Source organism: Oncorhynchus mykiss, chromosome 21 (genome assembly GCF_057628025.1).
Source record: "Oncorhynchus mykiss isolate SJ-2025 chromosome 21, ASM5762802v1, whole genome shotgun sequence".
NCBI classification, from domain to species: domain Eukaryota; kingdom Metazoa; phylum Chordata; class Actinopteri; order Salmoniformes; family Salmonidae; genus Oncorhynchus; species Oncorhynchus mykiss.
The window spans coordinates 14,265,668-14,285,491 of record NC_143042.1 but is presented as its reverse complement, the minus strand read 5'-3'; the positions used below and the strand labels follow the sequence as shown (position 1 = coordinate 14,285,491).

General features: G+C 42.3%; 2 protein-coding genes across 2 annotated transcripts; one reads left to right on the top strand and one right to left on the bottom strand.

Moving 5' to 3' along the window:
* The first annotated feature begins 9,623 nt into the window (after positions 1-9,623).
* LOC110500064 (putative polypeptide N-acetylgalactosaminyltransferase 8) lies at positions 9,624-14,029 on the top strand. Its single transcript, XM_021577207.3, has 11 exons — positions 9,624-9,908; positions 10,744-10,990; positions 11,234-11,400; positions 11,532-11,715; positions 11,800-11,997; positions 12,201-12,315; positions 12,496-12,681; positions 12,931-13,068; positions 13,309-13,404; positions 13,558-13,722; positions 13,895-14,029. Exons 1-11 carry the CDS (start codon positions 9,716-9,718, stop codon positions 14,027-14,029), a joined length of 1,824 nt encoding a protein of 607 aa, XP_021432882.3. The 5' UTR covers positions 9,624-9,715.
* Positions 13,832-19,760, bottom strand: ada2b (adenosine deaminase 2b). The gene is made up of 10 exons (XM_021577209.3): positions 19,591-19,760; positions 18,575-18,965; positions 18,235-18,454; positions 17,895-18,105; positions 17,614-17,741; positions 17,405-17,495; positions 17,136-17,244; positions 15,208-15,365; positions 14,803-15,005; positions 13,832-14,557 (listed from the first exon to the last, which is right to left on the bottom strand). The coding sequence occupies exons 2-10, from the start codon at positions 18,948-18,950 to the stop codon at positions 14,458-14,460; spliced, it is 1,596 nt and encodes a 531-aa protein (XP_021432884.3). The 5' UTR covers positions 18,951-18,965; positions 19,591-19,760; the 3' UTR covers positions 13,832-14,457.
* Between the last annotated feature and the right edge of the window lie 64 nt (positions 19,761-19,824).

The window sequence follows — 19,824 nt, the reverse complement described above, 5'->3', positions numbered from 1 at the left end:
GTGTGTAGATTTTGAGATCACAACAAGGGCTGCATGTAGCCAAATGTGCATACTTTGTCCATATCCTTTGCTAGTTATTGAGTTATTATCCCAGTTATAGACCATTTGTAGTCAGCAAACGGGAGTGATTGCTTCCTACAAGAGCACAAAACATATACATTTCTAGACATCTTTGAAATGCGAGTCAGGTAAAGAGCTGTTTTTGTCTTAAAGGGGCAGTGTTGTATTTTGAGACAGGCTTGAATAAGCTAAGAAACCAATAGGCAGAGGGTAGCATAATTTGTCTAATTCTCTGTAATATTGGTATGGGAATAATAATGTATTTATTTTGTAAAGTGGTTTCTTGCATCAAACAACACAACAACATTTTCATTCACCTCCTTGTCTGAAGGACAAGTGGATGAAAATATTAATGTCAAGCCCTGCATGTTTTTTTCCAAAGTATAATGGAATGTAGGCCTACATTGAACACCACACATTAGCTACTACTGTAGGCTGAATGATAGAAAAGCTATTTCCATGTAAAAATGCATGGATGCATTTTCTCCATTGTTTTTGATGGTAGGCCACTCTGGTAGGCCTATATTATGATCAAATAGCCACAGCAACCTACATGGCCACTATTAAAACTGTAACTTAAAGCGAGTACAGCCTCAGTGTTCACAGTAAACATGCGCACAACATTTCACAACGTTGAAGTTTGCACACATTTTTTTTTTGAGGGAACATTGGGTAAGTGCCTTGCTCAAAGGCACGTCCACAGATTTTTCATTTAGTCGGCTAGGAGATTCAAACCAGCGAACTTTCGGTTATTGGTCCAACGCTCTTAACCGCTAGGCTACCTGCCGTCATACCTGCCACAATTTTCAAGGTTCAGCAGATGCTCCTCGTCATCCTTTCCGGTACCAAGGATGTCATCAAGGTAACACTGTGACCTAGGGAGGTCGCTCAAAACCTGATCAATGGCCCTTTGGAACAAGACAGGTGCCGACATGATTCCAAAAGGCAAGTGGTGGTATCTGTAGAGTCCCATGTGGGTAGTGATGGTGACGTACTTTTGTGACTCTTCATCTACATGCATCTTAAGCACTATGAAAGTTGGTTGTTAGAGGTACTTTCTTAAAACCTCTTGAAGCAAGGGGGCAGTATTTTGATGTTTGGATAAAAAACATCCCAAAGTAAACTGCCTATTTCTCAGGCCCAGAAGCTAGAATATGCATATAATTGGCAGATTAGGATAGAAAACACTCAACATATTGTCATTGAGTATAACAGAACTGATATTGCAGGCGAAAACCTGAGGAAAATCCAACCAGGAAGTGCTGTTTTTCTGAAACTACTCTGTTCCATTGCAAGCCTATCCTCCATTTAAAGGGATATCAACCAGATTCCTTTCCCTATGGCTTCCACAGGGTGTGAAGTCTTTAGACATAGTTTCAGGCTTTTATTCTGAAAAATTAGCGAGAATGATCACATCACGTCAGTGGATAGCTAGGTGTCCGCAGATTTGTGCATGTGCGAGCGCCTGGAGCGAGACCTTTTCTCTCTCTCTCCTATTGAAAAGGCTACCGTCCGGTTGAAATATTATCTATTATTTATTGTAAAAACAACCTGAGGATTGATTATAAAAAACATTTGACATGTTTCTACGAACTTTACGGATACTATTTGGAATTTTCGTCTGCCCGTCGTGACCTGCACGAGTCTGTGGATTACTAAACAAAACGTGCCAACCAAATGGAGGGTTTTTGGATATAAATGGAAGAAAACAAACATTTATTGTGTAACTGGGAGTCTCGTGAGTGCAAACATAAGAAGATCATCAAAGGTAAGCGATTAATTTTATTGCTTTTCTTACTTTCGTGACCAATTTACTTTGCTGCTAGCTGTTTGTAATGTTTTGTCTGCTGAAAGTTGTCCTCACATAATCGCATGGTTTGGTTTCACCATAAAGCTTTTTTGGAATCTGACACGCCAGGTGGATTAAGTGTTAGAACTATGAATGCAGAAACCCACATAACGTTAAATACTCCAATTCTTAACAGAGCAAAGCCCAGGTAAAAAGTCAGTGTAGAAAATTCCATGTCAACCAGTCAGCCCCATTTCCATGTTCCTGCAAGAGTGGGACTTCTTCTTCTTCTGTGGTTTTTAAATAGCGGTTGGCAGCCAAAAGTTGCATTACTGCCACCAACTGGACAGGGTTGAAAAATGATGGGGGAAAACTAACTTAATCCACACAACTAAAAATACTACATAAACAAAGTCCCACTTCTTCCTTCCTTCAAATCTCCCTTCTTGTGCTCTGGGGCCTGAGAGGGTGGTACGGCACATGACAATACTCCATGCAACTCCTCCGCCAAGAAGTCATTCAGTCCTTTCTGCCGACTACACAATGATGTCTATTTTCCTGGACTTCCTCTCCACTTTGGCAGTGCAATTAACCACCATAGCTATAAATGCTACAAAGTCCACCTTCTTGACGTGTAACATTTCTGGATCCTTCTGGTGAGAGGCAACCCCTGCCGCCTGCAGAGAAGCCCTATCCACCACCATGAACTCTTCAGGACCACTCAATCCCTCAACCCTTCTCACTGCTTCTGCATATGAGATGCTCTGACTAGCCCTGACTCTAGCCACCTCTTTCATCTTCATCCTCGTCGGACACTTCAAAGCCGTTCCTTCATGGTTCCCACCACAATTTCAACACTCCACATTCTCCTCACTTCTACAACACATTAAATTATCACCTCCACAACTAGGACATCTCGGTTTTCCCCCTCTTAAAAACACTTTCCACATGTCCAAACGCTTTACAGTCATCACACTGCATCAGTCTTTGGATAAACCCTCTAGCACGGTAATTCATGTAAACCAGCTTTACCTGGGTATGTAAGGACTGCATTTCAAGAAACAAAAACACTTTCTTTCCATTCACCACATGATTTGTCCACCGAGCATCAATCACTCCTGGGATACTTTTAATTTCTTCTACATCGACTTCCCACGGCACGTCAGATACTACCCCCTTAAGAGGTGCCCTGCTCAGAAGAGCAACGCATGACACAGCAACCTTCTCGAATCGGGTGAGACCCAACACACACTTCTTCTGTTCCTCAGGAGTATACTGAACAAAAATATAAACACAACATGTAAAGTGTTGGTCCCATGTTTCATGAGCTGAAATAAAAGATCCAAGATATGTTCCACTGGAGAGCTCTTCTTTGTCTACACCTATTCAGCATCGTTCACACCCTCTTAAGCCTTAGCCACACCAATCTTTTTATGGATTCACATGTGAGGCCATGTGCTAAACAGAGGTAGTGTAGTAAACAACCAAAGATTTCAAGACTAAAAGTTATTTAAGTAGTAGCCTACAATAAGGAACAACTCCAGGTAAAAATATACTTTATCTAGTCCTTAGCCAATATCCTAATCTGTCTTTTAAAGTGTCCAGATGAAAATATTGTACAAATATGTAATAATTATTAGATGATGCTTACCCAGACACTTGTCTAAATTGATGGGTCATCAATTAGCTAAGTGGATGATGGGTCATCACCTAGCTAAGTGGATGAGTCACTATTGTCTAGACATCCACACATGTTTATGATATAAAATAGATGGCCGTAATCACCCCGAGACACACCTGGCTAACTTGATGGGTCGTGAAATCATTATCTTGTGAAGTGGAGTCTTTTGTTAAGACATGTAGCTAGCTGGCTAGCTAGATAAACAATTAACCATAAACCCAACCCATAGTTACAGTACAAACGGATTGTCATAGCTAGCCATAGCTAGCCATTAATTACTGGAGTATGAATCTGCAGGTAGCTAAAGCTAACCAACTAGGTTCAATGTTAGTTAGCTACCTAACATTAGGCTATAACTAGCAATGCAAATGGCTTTCTCAGATACTAATAATATTACTACACAGATCATACATGTAATGTTAGCTAGCAAGCCAGCAAGCTAATGTTCGCTATCTATCTAACAGTACGCTTTAACTTGCAATGAAAACAACTTTCTGACCAAATTTGTTATGTATAATATCTGAAAATGTAGCTAGACTCTGAATGAAGCGCTCATACATGGATGAGCGCTTCATGGCAGCATGTCTTTTCTGATTGTTTTGTAGCTAGCTACAGCTTGTTTGGCCCGTTGTTGTGTCAAGTCACTCTGGTCCACACTGACCGTGTGCAGAAAGTAGTCCATCACAAATTTTTCACACTGATATTTGTTGATAGCACCTGCTAAATTCTGGTTAGCAATGTTGTTGAGAGCAGTAGCAACACTTTTGCAGTTCTCCATGGCTGACATTATATCTTTCAAAAAAGCTGTGGTAGCAAGGATATCTCCACATACTGAGCAGCTCATGTTATAGACAGAAGGGTGCTACATGGCATACCAAACCATACTCATATCTCGGCATATCCAGCCCAATCCATTATCTCAGCCAATCACAGCTAGTGGGAAGGTTCCTGTTTTTTTCTGTGGCTAAACCAACTGTCATTTTAAAATTTGTATCTGTATTTACAGATGCTTTAAAATTTTGTTATTAAGACATGAAAGTTCACATGTTCCAGAATGCATTTCTCCCCAAAAATGCATTTTGAAGTAGTGATGTAGTGACGTATGACATACGCCTAGCTTCTTGAAACGGGTCACATATTCCAGTAGGAGTCACTGTTCAGGCAAGAATAGTTGCAATGTGGCTTCACATTTTATTTTAATATACCTATTTATTTTGGTTGATTCAAATTCAAATTCAAATTTATTTTATATAGCCCTTCGTACATCAGCTGATATCTCAAAGTGCTGTACAGAAACCCAGCCTAAAACCCCAAACAGCAAGCAATGCAGGTGAAGAAGCACGGTGGCTAGGAAAAACTCCCTAGAAAGGCCAAAACCTAGGAAGAAACCTAGAGAGGAACCAGGCTATGTGGGGTGGCCAGTCCTCTTCTGGCTGTGCCGGGTGGAGATTATAACAAAACATGGTCAAGATGTTCAAATGTTCATAAATGACCAGCATGGTCGAATAATAATAAGGCAGAATAGTTGAAACTGGAGCAGCAGCACAGTCAGGTGGACTGGGGACAGCAAGGAGTCATCATGTCAGGTATTCCTGGGGCATGGTCCTAGGGCTCAGGTCCTCCGAGAGAGAGAAAGAAAGAGAGAATTAGAGAGAGCATATGTGGGATGGCCAGTCCTCTTCTGGCTGTGCCGGGTGGAGATTATAACAGAACATGGCCAAGATGTTCAAATGTTCATAAATGATCAGCATGGTCGAATAATAATAAGGCAGAACAGTTGAAACTGGAGCAGCAGCACAGCCAGGTGGACTGGGGACAGCAAGGAGTCATCATGTCAGGTAGTCCTGGGGCATGGTCCTAGGGCTCAGGTCCTCCGAGAGAGAGAAAGAGAGAAGGAGAGAATTAGAGAACGCACACTTAGATTCACACAGGACACCGAATAGGACAGGAGAAGTACTCCAGATATAACAAACTGACCCTAGCCCCCCGACACATAAACTACTGCAGCATAAATACTGGAGGCTGAGACAGGAGGGGTCAGGAGACACTGTGGCCCACTCCGAGGACACCCCCGGACAGGGCCAAACAGGAAGGATATAACCCCACCCACTTTGCCAAAGCACAGCCCCCACACCACTAGAGGGATATCTTCAACCACCAACTTACCATCCTGAGACAAGGCTGAGTATAGCCCACAAAGACCTCCGCCACGGCACAACTTAAGGGGGGGGGGGGGGCGCCAACCCAGACAGGATGACCACATCAGTGACTCAACCCACTCAGGTGACGCACCTCCTCCAGGGACGGCATGAGAGAGCCCCAGTAAAGCCAGTGACTCAGCCCCTGTAATAGGGTTAGAGGCAGAGAATCCCAGTGGAAAGAGGGGAACCGGCCAGGCAGAGACAGCAAGGGTGGTTCGTTGCTCCAGAGCCTTTCCGTTCACCCTCCCACTCCTGGGCCAGACTACACTCAATCATATGACCCACTGAAGAGATGAGTCTTCAGTAGAGACTTAAAGGTTGAGACCGAGTTTGCGTCTCTGACATGGGTAGGCAGACCGTTCCATAAAAATGGAGCTCTATAGGAGAAAGCCCTGCCTCCAGCTGTTTGCTTAAAATTTCTAGGGACAATTAGGAGGCCTGCGTCTTGTGACCGTAGCGTACGTGTAGGTATGTACGGCAGGACCAAATCAGAGAGATAGATAGGAGCAAGCCCATGTAATGCTTTGTAGGTTAGCAGTAAAACCTTGAAATCAGCCCTTGCTTTGACAGGAAGCCAGTGTAGAGAGGCTAGCACTGGAGTAATATGATCAAATTTTTTGGTTCTAGTCAGGATTCTAGCAGCCGTATTTAGCACTAACTGAAGTTTATTTAGTGCTTTATCCGGGTAGCCGGAAAGTAGAGCATTGCAGTAGTCTAACCTGGAAGTGACAAAAGCATGGATTAATTTTTCTGCATCATTTTTGGACAGAAAGTTCCTGATTTTTGCAATGTTTCGTAGATGGAAAAAAGCTGTCCTTGAAATGGTCTTGATATGTTCTTCAAAAGAGAGATCAGGGTCCAGAGTAACGCCGAGGTCCTTCACAGTTTTATTTGAGACGACTGTACAACCATTAAGATTAATTGTCAGATTCAACAGAAGATCTCTTTGTTTCTTGGGACCTAGAACAAGCATCTCTGTTTTGTCCGAGTTTAAAAGTAGAAAGTTTGCAGCCATCCACTTCCTTATGTCTGAAACACATTCTTCTAGCAAGGGCAATTTTGGGGCTTCACCATGTTTAATTGAAATGTACAGCTGTGTGTCATCTGCATAGCAGTGAAAGTTAACATTATGTTTTCGAATAACATCCCCAAGAGGTAAAATATATAGTGAAAACAAAAGTGGTCCTAAAACGGAACCTTGAGGAACACCGAAATTTACAGTTGATTTGTCAGAGGACAGACCATTCACAGAGACAAACTGATATCTTTCCGACAGATAAGATCTAAACCAGGCCAGAACTTGTCCGTGTAGACCAATTTGGGTTTCCAATCTCTCCAAAAGAATGTGGTGATCGATGGTATCAAAAGCAGCACTAAGGTCTAGGAGCACGAGGACAGATGCAGAGCCTCGGTCCGATGCCATTAAAATGTCATTTACCACCTTCACAAGTGCCGTCTCAGTGCTATGATGGGGTCTAAAACCAGACTGAAGCATTTCGTATACATTGTTTGTCTTCAGGAAGGCAGTGAGTTGTTGCGCAACAGCCTTTTCTAAAATTTTTGAGAGGAATGGAAGATTCGATATAGGCCGATAGTTTTTTATATTTTCTGGGTCAAGGTTTGGCTTTTTCAAGAGAGGCTTTATTACTGCCACTTTTAATGAGTTTGGTACACATCCGGTGGATAGAGAGCCGTTTATTATGTTCAACATAGTAGGGCCAAGCACAGGAAGCAGCTCTTTCAGTAGTTTAGTTGGAATAGGGTCCAGTATGCAGCTTGAAGGTTTAGAGGCCATGATTATTTTCATCATTGTGTCAAGAGATATAGTACTAAAACACTTGAGTGTCTCTCTTGATCCTAGGTCCTGGCAGAGTTGTGCAGACTCAGGACAACTGAGCTTTGAAGGAATACGCAGATTTAAGGAAGAGTCCGTAATTTGCTTTCTAATAATCATAATCTTTTCCTCAAAGAAGTTCATGCATTTATCACTGCTAAAGTGAAAGTCATCCTCTCTTGGGGAATGCTGCTTTTTAGTTAGCTTTGCGACAGTATCAAAAAGGAATTTCGGATTGTTCTTATTTTCCTCAATTAAGTTAGAAAAATAGGATGATCGAGCAGCAGTAAGGGCTCTTCGGTACTGCACAGTACTGTCTTTCCAAGCTAGTCGGAAGACTTCCAGTTTGGTGTGGCGCCATTTCCGTTCCAATTTTCTGGAAGCTTGCTTCAGAGCTCGGGTATTTTCTGTGTACCAGGGAGCTAGTTTCTTATGAGAAATGTTTTTAGTTTTTAGGGGTGCAACTGCATCTAGGGTATTGCGCAAGGTTAAGTTGAGTTCCTCAGTTAGGTTGATGGCATGATGTTGAAAGAATGATGCTGCTTCAAACATAGCATTTAACTATCAGCATTGAAACAAGGTAAATATATCATCAATAATCAATATATAATAATTTATAATCAAATATACATTTCTAATTCCATGGACCTCTATGTGGGCATCCAAGATGGCCACCAATATAATTTCAACCACCCAATATAACGGAATATGATAAATAAAATAAAACATGTTTCTACCTGGAATTTTCTACGTAATTTCAACGTATACATAGCTCTGATGATTATGTTGAAATTAGATTGATGTAACAACCTGATAGTCAGGTTAAGTCAATGTATTTAGGTTGAAGTCTTACCCTAATTTCAATGTTTACAACGCTGGTTGAAATTAGATGAAAACCGCACTGGTTGAATACTTTTTTCAAATCAAAAGTATTTTGCACGTTGATTCCACGTCATCATACGTTGGCAAATTACGATTCAACCAGTGTGTGCCCAGTGGGTAGCGACTGTGTCTAGAGTTTTAGTTAAGTTAAGAGGAACTTTATTGTCCCCAAACTGAAATACCCTACAGTGCTGATTTTTATTGAATCAATGGGAATTAGTTATATTATTACAGGTGCTGACAGACAACGTGGCATTTACCTAGTTTGAGATGACGCAAACTTCCAGGCCTCGTTTCCCTTCTCTTACATCCGCTTCAGTGCCCACCTGGTCTGCGCAAGTATGTATGTTTGATGTATCTCATTATAACCTAGTTTATCATTGTTGATATATTTTTCAGGACTAAAGGCTATAAAGTTACAAGGAACACGTTCATGGACCTAAGACAAATATAAGGGACTGTTTGCTTCAGTGCATGTTTCCTCTGAAAAAGCCCTGTGTTTTACACATTTACACATCATTTTGCCAATTATCATATTGACCAAAACTCCAGGACCAGGGACAGTGAGTGATTGACAGCAAGGAGAGGTCCACTGGTCTAGGGGAGGAGAGTGACGAGAAACTCACACCCACTGAGTGCCAGCCAGGTATGGTGCACCTCACCTGTAATGGGAATATTTAAGATGACAAAAGTTCATATTTAAATTAGAGGGCTCAACAAAAATGTTAGTATATTTGGAGTTTGTGTTATACATGTAATTTCCAGTGTTTTGTTTGTAACACTTGGGTTGATGGTCACGAGACTAGAGGCTGTATGTTATGGATTAAACTCATAACTGCTGATAAGGTTGCCGCCAGACTGGAGGTACAAGGACAGAGGATACACTGATTATTATTATATTGTGTGAAACAATGTGATTCTGTAGCTGCTGACAAAGTCACTGCCTTCTGTTTTGACTTCCTACAAGCCTGTCGGGCTGGTGTTTACAGAACATTTGTACGCTGATTAGGATATAAGGGTGTTCTCAGAGAAGGCCAGTTAGACATTTTCTCTGCTTCTATCCTGGAGGTTTCTCCCTGTTGCAACTTGTATTAAACAAAATACATTTTTGATTGACTATCTGCAACTGCTCTTCTCTTTTGTTCACTTGGAAATGTCTTACATCACCCCTCCCTCCTTTCAGGGGAGCCTGGATCTCAGTGAGAGAGTGAGAGAGGAAGGCTATCCTGTCTGTATCCCCAGGCTGAGCACTCACACGCTGAGGGACGATGAGGCTAGGCTGGGTTCGACAGCTGGCCCCTTTGCTGGCCATGGCTGCTGGAATACTCTACATCACATCCATTAAGTGGGAGGTTCATTCTCATGAGGAGAGACTGAAGGGGGCCCATCAGAATGAATCGGCCAGAGGCCAGGACATTCTCAAGAGGCTGGAGAAGATGGAGGCTCACATCGAGAAGCTGGGTGAGTCTCAATATCCTTAATTTAACTGTGACTTACCTGGAAGGGAATTGGCAGTAGCTCTGTCCACGTACTGTACCTGGACTGCAGTCTGCCACTGTTCTAGATAGTAGGGCAGATTTAGAGGGAAGGATTTGAGAACACATTAGAATCTAGACTAAACCAACATGTAGAGTTGATCCCAGAAAAAGTTATCTCACACTTCACAGTGATGATTGTAGAAGGGAATCTGTTCCCAATTAAATAAAGAGTTTAAATAAACTAATAAAGAATTAAATAAAATTACCATTTTAGATTGTTCTTTAATCCTGTATACTGTTGATTGTTGCACAAAACTTGTTACATTTTTCTATCAACGTCTGTGTGCCAAAGTTTTCCGCAATGTTTACTTTTACTTTTACAGTTGGGGCGGCAGGCTAGCCTAGTGGTTAGAGCGTTGGACTAGTAACCGGAAGGTTGCAAGTTCAAACCCCCGAGCTGACAAGGTACAACTGTCGTTCTGCCCCTGAACAGGCAGTTAACCCATTGTTCCTAGGCCGTCATTGAAAATAAGAATTTGTTCTTAACTGACTTGCCTAGTTAAATAAAGGTAAAAAAATAAAAATTATGTCAAGGTAATCCTCCGAGGCAGATCAAGCCTTATTCATCAACTTTTAAAAAGCTAATGCAAACAGTGCAAATAAGTTCATGCTTTGTTTGTACAGTATCAAAAGGAGTGACTCATGTGGCTCAACTAGTCACCTGAATTTCATTGATTTGGCAGCCTTAAACAATCGGAATTATTCAGTAATAACCAATTAATTTTAGTTTGATGAGCAGCTGTCATGTGTGTCCACAGTGAAGTCAATCGACAACGGGATCAGTCTGAAAGAGGGGCAGGCTGTGAAGGCTCCCGAGGTCAAGAAGGAGAGGAAGGTGGTGAAGAAGTTGTACCCCAACTCAGCTCTGTTTACAAGCTGGGGTGATGAGCTCTCAGAGGAGGAGCAGAAAGAGGCAGAGGGGCTGTTTCAGATGTATGGTTACAATGCCTTCCTGAGTGACCGACTACCCCTGAACAGGGAAATCCCTGATACTCGCGATCCTAAGTAAATCATTTTCCTCATTCCTCCACCACCTCTACACAGCAAATTATGTTTGACTCAAGACTTCTGAATTCTAACCACAGTCTGTTGCATCCGAGGTCATCAGAGGTCAATTCCATCTCCAGCACTTTTAATGCAGTTTGACAAATGACATTGAAATTGACTAACTTTAAGAGTGAAGCAGCAGCTTTGGTGAAGTGAATGAATGACATGAGGTGGACCAAATGTGTTTGTTGTGCCTGTTAGGTGTGCTAAGCACCAGTATCCCCATGACCTGCCCACCATCAGCGTGGTGTTGATCTACTTGGACGAGGCCCTGTCAATCATCAAGAGAGCTGTCCGCAGCATCATAGACAAGACCCCCCAACGCCTGCTCAAAGACATTATACTGGTGGATGACCACAGCTCCAATGGTTTGCCTAATTGTTCTCTTCTCACCTCTTAGAAACATTTCAAGGCATATTTGGTAACATATAGATTGAACGTAGGTGTGGCTTTCAACTTTTGTTGTGTATCACTGATTTGCAAGTGTGTGCTTTCACAGAGGATCTAAAGGAGAAGTTGGATGCCTACATCAGCTTCATCCATGAAGAGCGTCCAGGCCTGGTGAAGAGAGTGAGACACAAAGAGCAGCTCGGTCTCACACAGGCCCGCCTCTCAGGGTGGAGGGAAGCTGAAGGAGATGTGGTGGCCATCTTGGATGCCCACATAGAGGTCCATGTGGAATGGTAGTCTAAATGAAATATCTCAGTGAGACGTTTTGAATCCCCCCCCCCCAACATGGTGTTTTGACTCTGTGTTTGTGTGAACAGGGCGGAGCCTCTGTTAGCTCGGATAAAGGAGGACCGCACGTTGGTGTTGACACCGGTGTTTGACAAAGTCCAATTCGATGACTTGACAGTCACACGTTATGGGCCTGCTGCAGACACCTTTGACTGGGCCCTGTGGTGTATGTACGAGCCCTTCAAACCTGAGTGGTATGCCTTGAAAGACGAGTCACAGCCAGGAAAGTGAGTTGGTTGTGATTTCATCACAGGATGATAGCCCAGTTTCACAAATCTGTTTGAATAGACGATAAGGAAAGCACAGCATTGGGATGAAAATCATACCTAATATTTACACCTGGACTATTATTTTGCGTTATATATTCATTAAATGAATGTCACTTCTCCCAATGTGGAAATGACCATGATTTGTACTGTATGTTTGTCAGGAGCCCCTCCATTATGGGCATACTAGTGGTTGATCGCCTGTTCTTTGGGGAAATTGGTGCTCTGGATGGTGGTATGAAGATCTATGGAGGGGAAAATGTTGAACTGGGTATCCGGGTAAGCCCCTCTGCTATAGTTTCTAAATAAATGTTTGAAATCAAAGCAGACTTGTGTTTGCAGAATTACTTTTTGTTCTTGAGTCCTTCAGTTTGAACAAACCAATCTACATCCAACATCCAGACACTTCAGTCCATATCTATAAACTCTTCCTTCTCTCTTGGTGTTTGGTGTGTCAAGGTGTGGCTATGTGGTGGAAGTGTCGAGGTCATACCTTGTTCTAAAATAGCCCACATCGAGAGGGCCCATAAACCCTATCTCCCCGACCTGAGCATTACAATGAAGAGGAATGCTCTGAGAGTGGCTGAGGTCTGGATGGATGACTACAAACATAATGTCAACATTGCCTGGAACATCCCACTGAAGGTACACTCTAAGAAAAAGGGTTCCAAAATATAGAATAACAATCGCCACTGTTATTGCAGCTTGAAAGAAGACTAGACAGTCAGAATTAGCACTTCGTGTGAAACGTTTACATTATTCAATGCCACAATAAGGATATTGAAGTATGATCTATGTAAATATCTGGAGGGTAAAAAAAGTAGGTGGATAATAGGTGGATTGCTCACATGGCCTGTGTTTCGGATTTAGAAATCCTCCTCTTTCTCACCACAGGATCACGGCATAGACATTGGGGATGTTTCAGAGAGGAAGAAGTTGAGAAAGCGGCTGAACTGCAAACCCTTCCAGTGGTATCTGGATAACGTGTATCCCATGTTAGACCCCCTGGGTGACTTGCTTGGTTATGGAGCTGTGAGTGATGCTGAAACATGTATCATTGTTCTTCGCACAGACACACACACAGTCCACTCTGCTGTTCTATTATGTACTATTAATTCAACTATGCGACCAAGACACTACCCACTTTTTATTTGTAAATACATTCATACTTGACATAACACATTCATTATCTATACTGTATGTATATACACTGTACCAGGATTATAATCTGCACTTTTATAACTGTTTAATCTCTGTCCATAAAATCAACAGCTGGTCAATGACCAGAAGACGGATCTCTGTATAGATCAAGGCCCATTTCCAGGGAACACACCTATTTTATATGGATGCCATTATTATGGTCCACAGGTTTGTACAATCATTGCTTTGTATTTTGTATTTAACGACATGTATAATATGGTGCATCCCATGGCAAACTTGGGATTCAACCCATACCACAATGCAAAGTACTGTCAATACCACAGACTCAGAAAAGCCTAAATATCTATCCTCTCTGTCCAGAACTGTTATTATCGAGCAAGTAGGGAGATCTACATTGGAGGCATTAGGTCTCATAAGTACGACAGTAATCGCTGTCTGGTGGACACTGGCACTCGAACCCCAGGACTGTATGAGTGCAAGGTGGCCCAGCAGAAGGGATTCCACATGCTCTGGGACTTCCAACAGGTGAGTACTACAACACTCTGTAAATAGGAAAATGTATACTAATAAGCATATTGAAACACAGTGAATTTCAAAGGCAACATGCACAAAACCATGGCTAAAAGAACTGTAATTTACAATAGATTGTTTTTTATTGTGGGATGCTGTACAGTAGAACGTTTGTTGTATTTTACAGGGAAAAGCCATCCAGAACAGACAGACAAAGAGATGTCTGGAGATTGCCCCAGGGGAGGACACCTACTACCAGCTCATCATTCAGGAGTGTAGTGGGCAGCACTGGAACATACAGAATCTGATTAAAGACTTCTGATATACTGAGATAGTTAGGCCTACTGTACCAGAGACAATACAGCGGGACTATAGGAGTTATTATCAACTGGTAATTACCACCTTCCCACTTTGTTATGAACACATCATTATCATCATGCTTTGAAAAGCTGGTGGTCAGCAGTGGTCAGCAGTGAGATGACTGTGTAATCTTAGTGAGCTGTTGGTTGTACCTAGCTTCATGGGGACATTCCTCACATAATGTGAAATGCTATTGAGCTGTGTTCTCCTTGGTCCTGAATGTAAATGCAAACAAAGAATAAACATGATTCCTGTATTTTCCGCTCATTTGTGGTTTGCTATTGATTCACTGTAGATTTTCACCAGAGGGTCATAGAATATATGTCTGCATTGACATCATTTAGAGCTGAGTTGACATTGTGGCTTTGAAGAAGTCCCGTCCTCGACTGCTCAGGGATTACTGTATGAGTTCTCAGAGATGAATTTATCCCACGTCCTCTGCCACATGGCCAGCCCTCTCTCCTTCAACTGTGATGGCAGTGAGCTATATCTATGGTAGAGTTATGGTTACTAGGACATATAACTACAACTTTGTCAAACATACTTTTCATGACTACAAATTAAGCAGTTGGTAATCTCTGAACCCAATCACCCATACGCTAGCTAGCTATGTTAAAAGTCATGAGAGATGAAACACTTATTATCCAGAGCAAACAGAGGTAATACCATAAAGATACATGAAAGGTACATGAAATACTATTACATTTAAATTCTCTAAACAACTCTTGACCTCACCTTATGGAGTTGATGGCCAGCTCCTTGAGAGTGCCCAGGTTAGCCCTCAAGCCACCGATGCCCACATACACCTCATAGAAGTCATAGGAAAGCCCAGTGGTCCCAAACAGGGACGGGTCATCAGAGCTGACCACCATGGGGTGGCCCTCAGACATCAGCACAGCTGCAGGGTGGTTCCTTAGGTCGGACACCAGCTTCAGCACCTGGTCATAGACACACAGGGATTCAGGGACGTCAACACTGATTTAACTCAATGGACTAATGACAACTGACACAGAGATATCTAGAGTTACAGTTAAGATTAACTTTATTGTCATCCAACTGAAATACCCTACAGTGCTGCTTTTTTATTTAACCAATGGGAATTAGTTGTACTATGATGAGTACTGACAATATGGCATTTACCTGGTTTGAGATGGGGCATACTTCCACGGCCACGTTTCCATTCCTGGAGAGCTCCTTTGCCAGTGGGTGGTGTGCCAAGGCATACCCATGCCCAATACGTGTGGTGTTGAACAGTAGGGCATCCAGAATGTTTTCATCCACTTCAGTGCCCTCGTGGTCTGCGCAAGTATGAATGCGTACACACAGACACACAGACACACACACACACACACACACACACACACACGTTATACTATAAGTACATCACAATAATGTGTACAGAGCCTTGCGAAAGTATTCGGCCCCCTTGAACTTTGCGACCTTTTGCCACATTTCAGGCTTCAAACATAAAGATATAAAACTGTATTTTTTTGTGAAGAATCAACAACAAGTGGGACACAATCATGAAGTGGAACGACATTTATTGGATATTTCAAACTTTTTTAACAAATCAAAAACTGAAAAATTGGGCGTGCAAAATTATTCAGCCCCCTTAAGTTAATACTTTGTAGCGCCACCTTTTGCTGCGATTACAGCTGTAAGTCGCTTGGGGTATGTCTCTATCAGTTTTGCACATCGAGAGACTGACAGTTTTTCCCATTCCTCCTTGCAAAACAGCTCGAGCTCAGTGAGGTTGGATGGAGAGCATTTGTGAACAGCAGTTTTCAGTTCTTTCCACAGATTCTCGATTGGATTCAGGTCTGGACTTTGACTTGGCCATTCTAACACCTGGATATGTTTATTTTTGAACCATTCCATTGTAGATTTTGCTTTATGTTTTGGATCATTGTCTTGTTGGAAGACAAATCTCCATCCCAGTCTCAGGTCTTTTGCAGACTCCATCAGGTTTTCTTCCAGAATGGTCCTGTATTTGGCTCCATCCATCTTCCCATCAATTTTAACCATCTTCCCTGTCCCTGCTGAAGAAAAGCAGGCCCAAACCATGATGCTGCCACCACCATGTTTGACAGTGGGGATGGTGTGTTCAGCTGTGTTGCTTTTACGCCAAACATAACCTTTTGCATTGTTGCCAAAAAGTTCAATTTTGGTTTCATCTGACCAGAGCACCTTCTTCCACATGTTTGGTGTGTCTCCCAGGTGGCTTGTGGCAAACTTTAAACGACACTTTTTATGGATATCTTTAAGAAATGGCTTTCTTCTTGCCACTCTTCCATAAAGGCCAGATTTGTGCAATATACGACTGATTGTTGTCCTATGGACAGAGTCTCCCACCTCAGCTGTAGATCTCTGCAGTTCATCCAGAGTGATCATAGGCCTCTTGGCTGCATCTCTGATCAGTCTTCTCCTTGTATGAGCTGAAAGTTTAGAGGGACGGCCAGGTCTTGGTAGATTTTCAGTGGTCTGATACTCCTTCCATTTCAATATTATCGCTTGCACAGTGCTCCTTGGGATGTTTAAAGCTTGGGAAATATTTTTGTATCCAAATCCGGCTTTAAACTTCTTCACAACAGTATCTCGGACCTGCCTGGTGTGTTCCTTGTTCTTCATGATGCTCTCTGCGCTTTTAACGGACCTCTGAGACTATCACAGTGCAGGTGCATTTATACGGAGACTTGATTACACACAGGTGGATTGTATTTATCATCATTAGTCATTTAGGTCAACATTGGATCATTCAGAGATCCTCACTGAACTTCTGGAGAGAGTTTGCTGCACTGAAAGTAAAGGGGCTGAATAATTTTGCACGCCCAATTTTTTAGTTTTTGATTTGTTAAAAAAGTTTGAAATATCCAATACATGTCGTTCCACTTCATGATTGTGTCCCACTGTGTCCCACCAAAAATACAGTTTTATATCTTTATGTTTGAAGCCTGAAATGTGGCAAAAGGTTGCAAAGTTCAAGGGGGCCGAATACTTTCGCAAGGCACTGTACATGTACATACCGTGTTAATTACACAATTGTTTTAAATCAATCATCCTATGCTTACCAGTCTCTCCTGCATGAAAGAAGTATGGCAGCGTGACTCCAAGCTCTGCAGGTAGAGATAAGGCCTCCCTGAAGAACCAGAGAGGTCTTCCCCTGTCCTCCCTGCCAACCTAAAACCAAAAAAGAACAGTTTATTTTGCAATGTGTGTCGAATAGATGCAATGTAATAAATAATTATGTCAATGTGTTAAGTCATGAAATTGTTTGTGTATTTATTTTCAGTAATGAGTGGGCATAATGATTGGTTCTACCCCTCAAGAGAATTCTCACCAGGTCGAATCCTGCAACCAACTCTGGGAAATCCTTCTGCATCTGAATGGCCTCTTTTACAGCTGCTTTAACATCAGACACACTTAGAAGCCTAAGGTGCACACAAGGGCAGTGCCAATCATTCTATTGTTTCCATTGCAACAGGCAAGCACAATCAAGCACAGATAGTGTCCGAAATGATTTATAAATAGTATTTGTCTGTACTGTACCTATGGACGGAAATTATGAGTCGAGCTCCCAGAAAGCCAGGGTGTTCAGCCACAAACTGTTGAGTGACTTCCTGATAAGTCCTCAGGGACCAGGCTTTATCATGGATGCTTCCATCCAGCTCATATGTCTGCAGGATGTGCAGAATAAAAACAGGCAAAACACATCACCAAAAACCCTTGGGGGGAAAAATAATATAGGTATCTAATATAGCCTAGGCAACATGTAATTCCAGCTCACTACATTGCCCAATATACTTTTGATTAAGGCCCACAGTACTAACCCTTGATAGTCCAGTTCTTAGTTCCAGGTACATGATGTTGTCATGAAACAGCTGTTCTAAGCCCTTGTAAAGAAAGTCTTTAAACACAGGAGCGTAGGTGACCAGCCCAGCTATGGCCACGAATACCATCTCAAACCTCTCCCACACTGCATCCTGGCTCGGGTAGGTAGTGTCTGGATCCTCAGTGAACAGAGTGAGGTTCTGCATCAAGCTGGAAAAAACATCCAAAAAAACAATAAACTACCCTTCCATGAATAAGAAAGTTGTCTTTTTGCTACTACATGTGTTAATTCAAAGACGCCTATTTGAATTGCTTGGCTCTAATGATATAGTGGAATACCTGTAGTCAAAGTCTGTAGGATCCACCATGTTGGCTCTCAAGTTCTTCAACAGTTGCCAGTAGAGGCAGTCCCAGGTAGGGAAGGGCCGGCGACTAGAGAAGACAAACCGTACAGACCTGCCCCATGTGAAGCAGATGTAACAATGGGGCCTGTATGTGATGTTCTTCACCAGCCAATCAACACTCACCAGGGATGAGCTGTGGATGTGGAGAGCTGCCCCTGTGACCCAGTATCGAGAATGTACTAAATGCAGTTAAATTGATGGTAAACATATTTATAAGGTGAGTCAAGGTGCTCCTCAGCTGCACTAGGGCAGTGGGACTGTATTACTTGTCTTACCTTTGGGCATCCTTTGCAGCAGGCTAAATATGGGACTCTTATGGATGAGGGGCCGTGCCTTGAAGAAGTGAAAGGCAGGAGGGAACTGGGCCGCAGCCATCTCTTGTTCTTTTAGCTTGCGAAGGTGTGCGTCGAGCCGCTGTTCTGCACCTGTCAGATGCACACGACCCCCTATCTGTCTGGAGGCCTCCTGGTGCATCATCGTCTCCCTCTGACGGGGGTCAGGGGTCCCGCAGCATTCCGTCACACAGCACATCACAGCTGCCAACTGGAGGGTGATGGTATACCTCCCTCTAGAGGGCAAAACCACCTTGTTCTGCAGTGTCATTGGAGGTTGGAAGAACCAGCTGTGGAAATCCTTCTTGAGGCCACTCATTCAACTGAATACTAGCTTTAATTCAACAATGAACAAAGAGTTTTTCAGAGATTGTAACTTAGAACACAAGGTACTACTGCAAACATATGCAACTAGAGAAAATGGTGCCAACGGGTAGGGCTGCCATGCTTCAAGTTCTTACGAAACTTAGCAGTATTTTGCTTTTTTACGTATAATTTATTACATTATTAGCCCAGGACTTTTTTTGTGTTATTACATACAGCCGGGAAGAACTTTTGGATATCAGAGCGGCAGTAACTCACCAGCATTACAACTAGGAATACGAGTCACTTTAATAACGTTTACATATTTTGCATTACTCATCTCATATGTTTATATGGTATTCTATCCTTTTCTACTGTATCTTAATCTATGCCGCTCCGACATTGCTCCTCCAAATATTTATACATTCCTTCAATTTAGATTGTGTGTATTGTTAGATGTTACTGCACTGTTGGAGCTGGAAACAAGTATTTCACCCGCAATAACATCTGCTATACACATGTATGTGACAAATAAAATTGGATTTCTAAGAACAATGAAACACAGCCCTGAACAGGAATGTTGAGATAATCATACAATTTGAATCAGACAATTGAATTCAACCAAAGTTTACATTAATAAAATAAAGCATACTTACAAATGAAAAGCAACAGAAGCAAAGAATTCTACCCTTTTCCTTATTCCCTTTTTCCTTCTCAAGTGTGCAAACCTTTCTCAATAAAACTACCCCAGTACTATGCTATTTAGTCTGACTTGACGGGCTCACAATACCATTGTGTTATACCCACTTAGTTAATGGCTGTTGCTAGTCAGAAGAATGCAGCCCAAAAATGTAACATGTCATGAGATTCTCTGGAGGGGCCATGGATGA